Source organism: Tursiops truncatus, chromosome 20 (assembly GCF_011762595.2).
Source record: "Tursiops truncatus isolate mTurTru1 chromosome 20, mTurTru1.mat.Y, whole genome shotgun sequence".
Taxonomy (NCBI): domain Eukaryota; kingdom Metazoa; phylum Chordata; class Mammalia; order Artiodactyla; family Delphinidae; genus Tursiops; species Tursiops truncatus.
The window spans coordinates 14,577,535-14,590,825 of NC_047053.1; the positions used below are offsets into that span (position 1 = coordinate 14,577,535).

Consider the following 13,291-nt stretch of genomic DNA (forward strand, 5'->3'; position numbering starts at 1 on the left):
TATGATCTCACTTATATGTGGAATCTAAAAAAGCCAAACTCACAGAAACAGAGTGTAGAATGGTAGTTGCCAGGGGCTGGGGGTGGGGGAAATGGGGAGATGTTGGTCAAAGTGTACAAGCTTTCATTATAAGAAAAGTTCTGGGATTCTAAATGTACAGCATGGTGATTATAGTTAATATTGCGTTGTATACTTGAAAGTTTCTAAGAGAGGAGATCCTAAATGTTCTCATCACAAAAAAAGAAATGGTATTGTGTGAGGTGATGGAAGTATTAACTAAGCTACTGTGGTAATCATTTCACAATATATGTGCATCAAATCAATACATCGTACATCTTAAACTTACACAATGTTACATGTCAATTATATCTCAATAAAGCTCAAAAAAAATTATAGCCACACTAGTAGGTGTGAAGTGGTATCTCATGGTTTTAGACCAACCAGTGTTTTAACTGTATATATGCCATAATACCGGGAAACTTGAAGCCAAGTTGTTACCACAACTTAAGAAAATTCTTACATTTTTACCTTTCTTCATAGATTCCTTTTCCATTCCCTCCTTGTATGTATACAAGAGTTCATCAACTTCATTCAGATCCAGGAAGCCTGAGCTATCACAGTCCCACTTCTGAAAGAGGGCATTTAGGAGAAGTCCCCGTCGGACTTGGGAAGCATTTTGTCTAGCCTAGGATACAAACAGGATAACAAAGCACAGAAGATACACCGTATTGTGCTAGCTGGCATCTTAGGCTTATTCCCCCCAAAGTGCAGCACTTTTTATAGAAACAGCTTTGCTTTGGGACTAAGCATAAATATGAATGGTAAAATGAAGCATTTAATTTTTTATTATTTAAAAAAATTTTTAATTAAAAAAATTTTTTAAATGAAGCATTTAATTTTAGTTCTCTAAATATCATTTCTTTGTTTCACCTTAAGCCAAGAAGCAGGCATTCTCTGCATTGAGCTAAAACACATTAATTTAGGAAGGGGACTCACTCCTTGAGAATCTTTGATTCATTCCTTTCCACTCCCTTACTAGTTGTTCAAGAATGTGATAAAACATGGGGTGCTCTGCCTGGCTTCTTGATGGAATATGTTTTGTAGTAAAGGGGGTTGGATGGCAGTGTTCAAACAACAAAAAAATGACTGTGTTCAAAAGTTCTTTTTTATATTTAACATTGACCTAACTTGATATTAATTTTATTTACTGTTTAGACTTTTTTACTAGATTATGTCAACTAGACAGTAATTTAATTTTGTTGCTAAAAGAAAGTGAACATATACCATTTGATTAAATGGGGGGAATAGCAGTTGAGGAGGCCAAAGGAATATCAACTCTAGATTAGGTTGAGAAGACTCATAAGACTGATAAGTTTACTGAATATGCCTGGTGAACCTGATTTATGTGTTTCGTATAAGAGTACATAAGTTGTTTATATCAGCTAATGTGTTTGCATTTATCACCTAAGTAAGTAGTAATTTCTTAAGAAATATGTACTACCTTGGTGCACATGAATAAAAATATATATTCAAGCCACAACTGTACCCCTACGTATGTGCATTTGCAAATGCACTCACACAGCAGACAGTGCACACACACACACACACACACACACACACACACACACACACACAAACACACATCTTTGTATATACACATTTCTGTTCCTCGGAATCTGCTCTTCCAGCTTCAGAGGAGCAAAAACACAGCTGTAAAATAAACCATCACCTGCCATCAGAAATCATGTTCTTACTAGGAGAATGAGTTCTCTGGAGTGTGATCTTAGAATATTTGACATTCAAATGAAGTATTTAATGGCCATGCTGGTTGAACTAAAGGGATAGGTTTGGTTGTAAGTTATTTAAGAAGAGCTAGACTAGGAGCAACTGAGATTGATAGATTTATTTATAATAGTGACCTCACCTGTTTTACTGATAAATAATATTACTCACCTCTTCTAAGCCACTCCTTTTCTCTTCTTTTGTTTCAACAAAGCCCTTCTTAAAAAAGGAGGTGAGGGCTTCGCTGACACTCAAGGGGGCATCTTCACCAACAAATGTCTCCAGGAGTTGCACAAACTGGAGCAGATTGAAGGAAACTCCATTGAAGGCACTCCTACCTTTTATTTCCTTGTAAGACTGAATATTTCTGATCATCGAGTGTAGGTCTATCAAGGAAGAAACATACATCAAACAGTGAAGTGAACAATTTTATCAAAGTTCTGGAAAATATACGAGTACTTATTGTAATGGACATCTGCTCCTTTTTTTCCTGTCAGGAATTCATGCTCCCTTCATGAGTTCAGCACCCTCCTTTTTTGATTTAGGAAAACATCTCTCCCCCATTGTCAGTTTAGATGTATCAGGTAGTTCTGAGCTTCCTCCATCCTTGCTTCAAGGATGGCCATGTGATATAGGTCCGGCCAATGATTCACATAGGACAGCAATGGAATCCACTATAGGCCAATGAGAATTAGCCCCAGAACTCTTGGGGCAACTACTGGGGGAGAATCACTCTTCTTATATTCTGATTCCTGAACTAGTATGATGTAGGCTTAGAGATGCCCTCATGGACATCTTTGCCACAATACAGTGAAAACTAAAACTGAAAGTTACACAGAGAAGAACAGGGCTGAGAGGCAAAGAGACACTGTCCTGCTGCTATTATTGAGCTCTTGGATTCAGCTGTGCCTGAAGCCAGCTGCAGTCTGGACTCACTAGTTAAATAAGTCTGTAAATACCACCACTACCACCTCTCCCCCAAAGAGTCTTGACTAATATATTTATCTTGAAGCTCAATGTTATAATATGAAGCATATTTCATGAAAAAGTCCAGTGATTTATGTTTGATTTATTAACTAATTCAATCGTTCATGCCCTTATGCTTCCCATATGAGATTTGATGTGACTTAAAAAGGATCACCCATGCAACTGTTAAAATGGTAAAGCAAAACTGAGATAAAGAAGTAAGACCAGGGGAAGAGGAACATGAATTAGCAGGCAACAAGAGCTTAATCAATGCCATGTAATTCCATGAAATATTTGGAGGATAGAAATCTGTTATTTGATCCATGCTTAAATGAGAAAAAAATTACAGATAGGTGGAAAATATCTTGATCTTATAAGTTCTACTACTTGTTAATGAAAGGTAAAATGATAAAATAGTACGTCTTGGGATAATTGTTGTTAAAGACATGGTTTACTGAGAGCTAACATCTACTCTTTGTTGTCTCTGTTGAGTAGATCTTCCTTTGTAAGTCTTCAAAAACAAGATAGATCCTCACCTGCCTCGCATATTTGGATGTGGAACTACCAGGGAGAGGAATAGCTGGAATGATTTCTATTTTTCTAATATCTAACATCTGATTCCCTTTGTATACCTTGATGATAGCTTCAAAGTGGTTTCAGGGCCATTTAACAGTAAAAAGAAAAAAAAATTGGATACGGCCCTCTGTAGCCGCAGGTTCTGCATCTGTGGATTCAACTGTGGATCAAAAATATTCAGAAAAAAAATTTCCAGAAAGTTCCAAAAAAGCAAAACTTGAATTTGCCACATACTGGCAACCATTTACATAGCATTCACATTGTATTTATAACTATTTACATAGTGTTTACATTGTATTAGGTATTAAACGTAATCTAGAGATGATTTAAAGTATATGGGACGATGTGCACTGGTTATATGCAAATACTATTCCATTTTACATAAGGGACTTGAGCATCCCTGAATATTGGTATTCATGGGGGGAGCTCTGGGGGGTGGTTTCCATGGAAAAAACCCCTGCAGGTACTGAGGGACAACTGTATTAATGCATATGTGTTAAAGAGCATTCATGAATAGCACTGCATGTACACTACCACCCAAAACAGTCATCGTGAATATGTTTAGATCCATCAGCTCAGGGACACAATAATGCAAGTATCACTCTGCCATTGTGCCTTGGCTAAGTCCAGTCCTTATCATCGTGTACCACAGTAAATTAAGTTCATCAATTAGAGTGCCATCTATTCTTCCTGGTTTTGTTGTTAACATGTACCTGTGAACCTGGAGTTACCATAGATTAAGTTTGCCTGTTCCTCCTCTTCACATTTGGCATACTTCGTGTTCCAGTTACAAGTCAAAAGTTCACCTATAAAATACACGTTCCATAATATAGCCAGCGTAACTTCACTTTCATAATGGTTTTGCTCTAGAGTATGAATGAAAGGAGGATTAAATGAGAAGTTACCTGACCATGATTTTCCTTCTATTTTTTGGGACTTGGGTTCACAGGATTTGTCTCTCTGAACTTCCTTTTTTTCAGTTTCTAAAAGGTACAAAATAAAATGCCTATGAGTTGGACATTATATACTCTATTATATATTCTAAAGTTAATAAATGAGAGAAATGTCTTGCATATAGAACACAAAAACTTTCTTTCAGGTCCTTTCCTATATATGCTGTATCATAATGGTATCACTTAATAACTTTAGTTTTTGGGAGCAGCTCTGTGACAAAGGCTATTTGTTGTACCCAAATTTTGCCATGCAAATTAAGGGCTATATTTCCTAGCCTCCCTGGCAGCTAGGTGTCACTATATGCCTAAATTCCGACTAATGAGTTGTGACGGGAAATGATGTAATACCTATCCTTTCTCCTCACCTGGTGGTCAGAATGTGGACATGGTGGTGAGCTATCTTGGACCATGTGGTTGGAGGAGACACAAGACAGAAAGAGCTTGAGCCTCTGCTGATTTCATGGGGCTGAGCTGTCATATAAATTTTGACTTTTACATGAGAAACAAAGAAACTCCTGTCTTGTTTAGACATTGTTATTTTGTTTTGCTTTTGTTTGGTTTTTTAGACACTGTTATTTTAGATCACTGTTACAGATAGTCAAAATTAAGTCCTCACTAATAATACATCTGACTGAATAGAAACTTCACTAACTTTTTAAGCTGTATCCCTACTATGCAGGGAGAGCCAGAAATTAGCAGTCTTATTTCATGGAGAAATAAATATAATGCTGAAAAAAATGAAAGATTTAAAATTAGTTAATGTTAGTGTAGAATCTAGAACATAGGTTACCCATCTCTTAGGAGTTTTAAATAATAATTTTCTTTGGGACTGTAGAACTTTAGAATTAAAAAATTATGCCTAACTGAGGTCTTAAGTGGCATTGAGATTGGTTCTCTAAAAGATTAGAATTCTTCGAGCAGAAGCAAGAAGAACTACAATCCTGCAGCCTGTGGAACAAAAACCACATTCACAGAAAGATAGACAAGATGAAAAGGCTATGTACCAGATGAAGGAACAAGATAAAACCCCAGAAAAACAACGAAATGAAGAGGAGTTAGGTAACATTCCAGAAAAAGAATTCAGAATAATGATAGTGAAGATGATCCAGGACCTCGGAAAAAGAATGGAGGCAAAGATCGAGAAGATGCAAGAAATGTTTAACAAAGACCTAGAAGAATTAAAGAACAAACAAACAGAGATGAACAATACAATAACTGAAATGAAAACTACACTAGAAGGAATCAATAGCAGAATAACTGAGGCAGAAGAACGGATAAGTGACCTGGAAGACAGAATGGTGGAATTCACTGCTGTGGAAAAGAATAAAGAAAAAAGATGAAAAGAAATGAAGACAGCCTAAGAGACCTCTGAGACAACATTAAACTCAACAACATTCACATCATAGGGGTTCCAGAAGAAGAAGAGAGAGAGAAAAGAACTGAGAAAATATTTGAAGAGATGGTAGCCAAAAACTTCCCTAACATGGGAAAGGAAATAGCCACCCATGTCCAGGAAGCACAGAGGGTCCCATACAGGATAAACCCACGGAGAAGCATGCCGAGACACATAGTAATCAAATTGGTAAAAATTAAAAACAAAGCAAGGGAAAAATGACAAATAACATACAAGGGAACTCCCATAAGGTTAACAGCTGATTTCTCAGAAGAAACTCTACAGGCCAGAAGGGACTGGCATGACATATTTAAAGTGATGAAAGGGAACAACCTAAAACCAGGATTACTCTACCCAACAAAGATCTCATTGAGATTTGATGGAGAAATCAAAAGCTTTACAGACAATCAAAAGCTGAGATAATTCAGCACCACCAAACCAGCTCTACAACAAATGCTAAAGGAACTTCTCTAAGTGGGAAATACAAAAGAAGAAAAGAACCTATAAAAACAAACACAAAACAATTAAGAAAATGGTAATAGGAACATACATATTGATAATTACCTTAAAGGTGAATGGATTAAATGCTCCAACCAAAAGACACAGGCTTGCTGAATGGATACAAAAACAAGACCCATATATATGCTGTCTACAAGAGACCCATTTCAGAGCTACGGACACATTCAGACTGAAAGTGAGGGGATGGAAAAAGATATTCCATGCAAATGGAAATCAAAAGAAAGCTGGAGTAGCAATACTCATATCAGATAAAATAGACTTTAAAATAAAGAATGTTACAAGAGACAAGAAAGGACACTACATAATGATCAAGGACTCAATCCAAGAAGAAGATATAAAAATTGTAAATATTTATCCACCCAACATAGGAGCACCTCAATACATAAGACAACTACTAAAAGCTATAAAAGAGGAAATCCACAGTAACACAATACTACTGGGGGACTTTAACACCTCACTTACACCAATGAACAGATCATCCAGACAGAAAATTAATAAGAAAAAAAAGCTTTAAATGACACAATAGACCAGATAGATTTAATTGATATTTATAGAACACTCCATCGAAAAACAGCAGATTACACTTTCTTCTCAAGTGCACACAGAACATTCTCCAGGATAGATCACATCTTGTATTACCAATCGAGCCTCAGTAAATTTTAAAAAAAAAAAAAAAAAAAAAAAAAAAAAAAAAAAAAAAAAAAATAAAAGATTAGAATTCTTCAACAAAAAGGGCATAAATTGGCATAGGCAATTCAGAGGAAAAGTCTTCTTCAGAATAAATATTTGAAATGTGGGGTGCTTTCAGTCTTAAATATGACCTCCAGAAACTCTTATATACAACTGAAAAAAGTGAGATACTTTTAAAATTTGAAATAAAAGAAATTTATTTCTTTTATTCTGATATCAGACACCACAGTTAAAATAAAAGGGCTTCTACTGCCTTTTCAGAGGTCCAATGAAAATTTCTACATGTAACATTACCAGATTTCTTCCTTACAAATGGGCTTCTAGTGTTAAAGCAATTCTAGGTAAATTGATAATAGAGACTTTCTGGTTTGCAGGTAATTGATTACTCAAGGTCTAGACTCATGTTGAGTAGCAAAATATATCTGAAGATTGCATGACCTTATATGTCAGGAAGAGATCCTAATTGAAATGAATATTTCCTGAAAGGACTTTAAAAACCACTCTACAAAGCAAGGAGCTGATGTAGAAGAACTATATTAATACCTGAAAGATGACCTTTTCTGCTTGATACTGAAATTTTCTCTTGCAGTTCAGGACTCATGAATAGTTGCTCTTCATAGATTTGCCCCTGAGTCCTTTCTTCCTGTGGAAGGATTTCAGTGTACTCAAAGGAAATAGCCTCCCTAGATTTTTCACTTTCTCTTAAGATACTACCTTTTCTTGATTGTGAAGTTGAGTCTATGTCCTCTTGTTTTTCTGGAATTGTCTCTATGGGTGGCTGTTGTTCCGCAGTTGACCCTCTGAGTGGTCCTTGTTCTACTACTGACTCTCTGTGTGCTCCTTGTTCTGCAACTGACCCTCTGTGTGGTCCCTGTTCTAATACTGACTCTCTATGTGGTCCCTGTTCCTCAGGTGACCCTCTGTGTGATCCTTGTCCTGTTGTTGACTCTTCATGCTGTCCTTGTGCTGTTACTGATTCTCTGTAAAGTCCTTGCTCTGCAGCTGGTTCAGTGTGGATTCCTGGTGGTTCTCCTTGTTCTGTTATTGACTCAATATGTGGTCTTTGTTCTATTATTAACTCTCTACTTGATCCTTGTTCTGGAGTTGACCCTGTGTAGGTTCGTCGTTTTGCTACTGATTCTTTGTTCAGTTCTTGCTCTCCAGTTGACTCTTTGTCTTGTTCTTTGGTTGAAATTCTGTTTGGTTCTTGGTTTGCAGTTGTCCCTCTCTGCTGTTCTGGTGGGCTTTGTGGTAGTGTTGATTTTCTATGTTTATCATGTTTATGTTGATCTTCTGGATTTGCTAATAATTTACTCTGGCTTTTGCTAGCATGTTTTGTATGTTTGCTAGCATGTAATGTATTCATCTCTAAGAGTACTTTGTCAAAGTCTTCATAAATGTGCTTCTGATTATCCATGTCTCCCCAGAACTCAGGCAAGTCTATCTCTCCAAATTCAACAAATGGCCCTAACACAGAAAACAAAACATTTACCTAAACAATTGATCTTATAGTGTAGAATCAGAGCTAGTAAATTAATGTAAAAAAGCAATGGGCTGTGATGACCTAGATGGGTGGGATGGGAGGGGTGTGAGGGAGGACCAATAGGGAGGGAATATATGTATACGTATAGCTGATTCCCTTCATTACACAGCAGAAGCTAATACAACATTGTAAAGCAATTATACTCCAATTAAAAAAAAATCTATATGGGAAAAGAAACTGAAAAAGAATGGATTTATGTATATGTATAACTGAATCACTTTGCTGTACACCTGAAACTAACACAACATTGTAAATCAACTATACTCTATTATAAAATAAAAATTACAAAAAAGCAATCAGCACAGTGACTGTAATATAGACCTATTGCTTTAAATAAATATCAGTTACCTTTCCCAGCAACCCAATAAAAAAAAAAAGGTATCTAAAGGAACATAAAAGATGCTCACTACTGTAAATTAGAAATAATCCCTTCCTAAAAGGTATGGTTTTGGAAATGAACATGATTCTTCTTTTGCTACTAGGAGAGTTGCTTAGACTTCCAAGGCAAATAGAATTTATCCTCTACTCTTAGTCCTCCCACAGTAAGCATAGCATGGGGCTGAGGAAAGCGACAAATGTCTTTCACCTCATATACCTTTTCAGTATCTGCAATACCAAAATAAGAGCAAAGTTCTATGATAATCTTTCACTGAGCTATATTTTTCCAATATTCATTTTCTCTCCCTTCCCTCTTCCCTCTCTTTCTTCTTCATTCCTCAATTCTTTTTCTCCACAACTTATGTGGACACCTGGTTCAGAATTCTAGGGAAGGATTGGATAGCACTCATGAGAATCCCACTGTTAAACAACAAAACAACCCTGATATCCAGGACTACAGAAAATGGGACTCATGCCACAAGATTGTACCCCTTCCTCCCAAAACAGTTAGTATTTAAGTTCTAAAACTGTGATTCCCACAATTTTCAGGATACTCTATGTACATTATCCATAGATTTTTAAGTATCCAAGTAATAAATTTTCACACAAGTAAAATATTCACTTTCTTTGGAAAACTCATCCATTCAAAGACCTTCTCTTTAAAAAATAAAAATATAAATCACAATCCTTTTGTTTTGGGAGTAATATAAAAAAGATATTTTACTGTATAAGTACAGTAGAGGTGTACAAGTAAAAGTGCTTGAGAGAGAGAGGTGTGGCCAAGAGGCCAGATTAGGAAGACCACGAGGTCACCTCCTTCCTTGGGCACACCAAAATTACAACTATTTACAGAGCGACTATCCAGGAAATCAGAAAAGATTTTCTGCAACTAAAGACATAAAGAAGGAACCACTATAAGACAGGCAGGAGGGGCAGAGATGTGGTATAATCAAGACCCACACCCTTGGGTAGGTGACCCACAAACAAGAGGATAATTACAATTGCAGAGGTTCTCTGCAAGGAGCAAGGGGTCTAACTCCCACATCAGAATCCTAGACTGGAGGTCCTGCCCCAGAACATCTGGCTTTGAAGGGCAGCAGGGCCCTTAAAGACTGGTACCTGGAAACTATAAGACATTGATGAAAGAAATTGAAGATGACACAAATGGAAAGATACACTGTGCTTATGGACTGAAAGAATCAATATTGTTAAAATGACTATATTACCCAAGGCAATCTACAGATTCAGTGCAATCTCTATCAAAACAACAATGGCATTTTTCACAGAACTAGGACAAATAATTCTGAAATTTTTATAGAAACACAAAAGACCCTGAATAGCCAAAACAAACTTGAGAAAGAAGAATCTGGAGCTATCGCACACCCTGATTTCAAAATTACAGGGAATTCCCTGAGGTTTGGTGGTTAGAACGTTGCACTTTCACTGCCAAGGCCATGGGTTCAATCCCTGGGCAGGGAACTAAGATCCCACAAGTCGTGCAGTGTGGCCAAAAAAAACCCCCAAAACCCAAACAAACAAACAAACAAAAGCTATGGTAATCAAAACAGTATGGTACTGGCACAAAACTGGCATGTAGATCAATGGAACAGAATAGAGAGACCAGAAATCAACCCACACTTATATCGTCAATTAATCTACAACAAAGAAGGCAAGAGTATACAATGGGGAAAGACAGTCTCTTCAATAAATGGTGTTGGGAAAACTAGACAGCTACATGCAAAAGAATCAAGCTGAATTACTTTCTCACACCATGTACAAAAATAAAATTAAAATGGATTAAAGACTTAAATTTAAGACCTGAATCCAATTAAACTCCTAGAAGAAAACATTGGCAGTAGGCTCTTTGACATCTGCCTCAGTGATGTATTTTTGGATATGTCTCCTTAGGCAAGTGAAACAAAAGCAAAAATAAACAAATGGAACAGCATCAAACTAAAAAGCTTTGGCACAGCAAAGGAAACTATCAACAAAACAAAAAGACAGCCTAATGAATGGGGAAAGATAGTTATAAATGATATATCTGCTAAAGGGTTAATATCCAAAATGAAGAAGACATACAAACCAACATCAAAAAAACAACCTGATTAAAAAATGGACAGAGGACCTGAACAGACTTTTTTCCCGGAGAAGAGGTACAGATGGCCTACAGATACATGAAAGATGCTCAACGTCACACTAATCATCAGGGAAATGCAAATCAAAACCACAATGAGGGCTTCCCTGGTGGCGCAGTGGTTGAGAGTCTGCCTGCCGATGCAGGGGACACGGGTTCGCGCCCCCGTCCGGGAAGATCCCACATGCCGCGGATCGGCTGGGCCCGTGAGCCATGGCTGCTGAGCCTGCGCGTCCGGAGCCTGTGCTCCGCAACGGGAGAGGCCACAACAGTGAGAGGCCCGCGTAAAAAAATAAAAATAAAAAAAAAACCACAATGAGATATCACCTCATACCTGTCAGAATGGCTATCATCAAAAAGACAACAAATAGTAAGTGCTGGCAAAGATATGGAGAAAAGGGAACCCTTGTGCACTGTTGGTGGTATTGTAAATTGATGCAGCCACTATGGAAAACAGTATGGATATTCCTCAAAAAATTAAAAGTAGAACTGCCATATGACCCAGAGAACAAATGGGTGGTTGCCAGAAGGGTTTGAGGTGTGGGTGAAACAGGTGAAGTGAATTAAAAGGCACAAACCTCCAGTTATATAATAAATAAGTCACAGGGATGTAATATGCAGCATAAAGAATATGGTCAATCATATTGTGATAAGTTTGTAGGGGGATAGATTTTTACTAGACTCATCACGGTGATTATTTCCTAATACATGAAAATGTCAAATCATTTTGTAGTACATTTGAAACTAACATAATATTGTACATCAACTATATTTCAATTAAAAATGCTTGGGAGAAGGAAACATTTTTCTTAGAAACTTTAGAATTCTAAGTTGGACATTAAAACTGGAATTACCACTACCAACTTAATTTCCAAAACATTCAGATTGTCACTAAAGCACCCCTTCATTTGACTGAATTTAAAATTGAATTCTAGCTGAGCTCTGACTTAACAACTTTTAGTATTACACCATAGTGAAAAATACATCTAGTTGTGATGAAGACTGAATTTTGTGTGGAATGAACAACTAGATAGAGCTATCATGATCTAAGGGAGATGTTATATGAAGGGATTCCATGGGGATAGAATGACCTTGTATTATCATTTCAGTGTACTGCATCACTCCAGCTTGAGCATGCTCCCTCTGGGTGGCACTTACATTGTCTTGGGTTTCGGAGTAAACCTCTGAGCACTTTTGAACTTTGGTCATAGAATGTTTCCAGCAAAGCCAATGTCCTCTGCCGATCCAAAAACCCCACCTAAGCAGAAAGTTGGCAATTAGTTGTTACAGGAGATTTGAAATTTTTATGTAGATGGAATATTGAAGATTTTATCATTACCACCAGCACCGTAATCATGTAAGTAAAAGCTGCAGAGTCAAAATCAGGAAAGTTATATCTTGCCTTTAAGCTTATACTCTACTTCCCCTTTCTGTAACACTTAGTAGCTGCATAAATACTTGTTGTTACTTACTTAATTGCTAAAACCAATATATAATGTTCAGTTCTTATCTAATCTGACCTGAGTATGACATTCGGAACAATTAATTGCTTCTACTTGTTCTTTTTTTGCATTGTTTTTATTTCAAGAAAAATTTCAATTAGAGAAAAATATAGAAAATGATAAAACTAACACTTGTGTTCCCAACACCCAGAAATTATGTTTGTTAACATTTTATGTATGTACTTTAAATACTGATATAATACACGTTCCCTTGCTTTTATTTACTCAACACTGAGATATGATTCATGTATTTAAGGAAATATATTTTATTTCTTTAATTGATGCATGGTATTCTATAATATGAAAACATCCTAATTTTTAAAAACACCCCTCTATGGATCAGCATTTAGATTATTTCCAGTATTTTGATACCAAAATAATGTTGCAGCGGATATCCTTATATACATCTCTTTGTATACATATGTAAACATTTCCTTAGGGTAAATAAACAAAAGTGTAATTAACGGATTGTGTATAATGTGCATTTTCAACTTTAGTAGTTATTGCCAAATAGCTCTATAAAACACCTATACCAATTTACATTCTCACCAGCACTGAATGAGGATATAATTTCTCCATATCCATGCCAATATTTGATATTGTTAGAGTTTATAATCTGATGGATAAAAAATGGTATCTAATTATTTTAATTTGCATTTCCCTGATTATTAGTGAGATTAAATATATTACATTTTCATATGTTTATTATGTACTTGGGTTTCCTGATCAATGAATGGCTTTTTTTTAAAGATTTTTTTGATGTGGACCATTTTTAAAGTTTTTATTGATTTTGTTACAATCTTGCTTCTGTTTTATGTTTTGTTTTTTTGGCCACGAGGCATGTGGGATCTTAGC

The 13,291-nt window shown here is 36.3% G+C and overlaps 1 protein-coding gene across 3 annotated transcripts in view; it reads right to left on the reverse strand.

Annotated features, from left to right (window-relative positions):
* EFCAB5 (EF-hand calcium binding domain 5) overlaps nucleotides 1-13,291 on the reverse strand; it is a 119,295-nt gene that overhangs the window by 33,439 nt on the left and 72,565 nt on the right. For all 3 annotated transcript variants that reach the window (XM_073797164.1, XM_073797165.1, XM_073797166.1), the window contains exons 10-15: nucleotides 12,093-12,192; nucleotides 7,423-8,346; nucleotides 4,230-4,307; nucleotides 4,038-4,130; nucleotides 1,954-2,168; nucleotides 529-685 (exon numbers count right to left, since the gene is read on the reverse strand). In XM_073797164.1, the coding sequence (XP_073653265.1) occupies nucleotides 529-685; nucleotides 1,954-2,168; nucleotides 4,038-4,130; nucleotides 4,230-4,307; nucleotides 7,423-8,346; nucleotides 12,093-12,192 (1,567 nt within the window). The remainder of the gene's footprint in view (nucleotides 1-528; nucleotides 686-1,953; nucleotides 2,169-4,037; nucleotides 4,131-4,229; nucleotides 4,308-7,422; nucleotides 8,347-12,092; nucleotides 12,193-13,291) is intronic.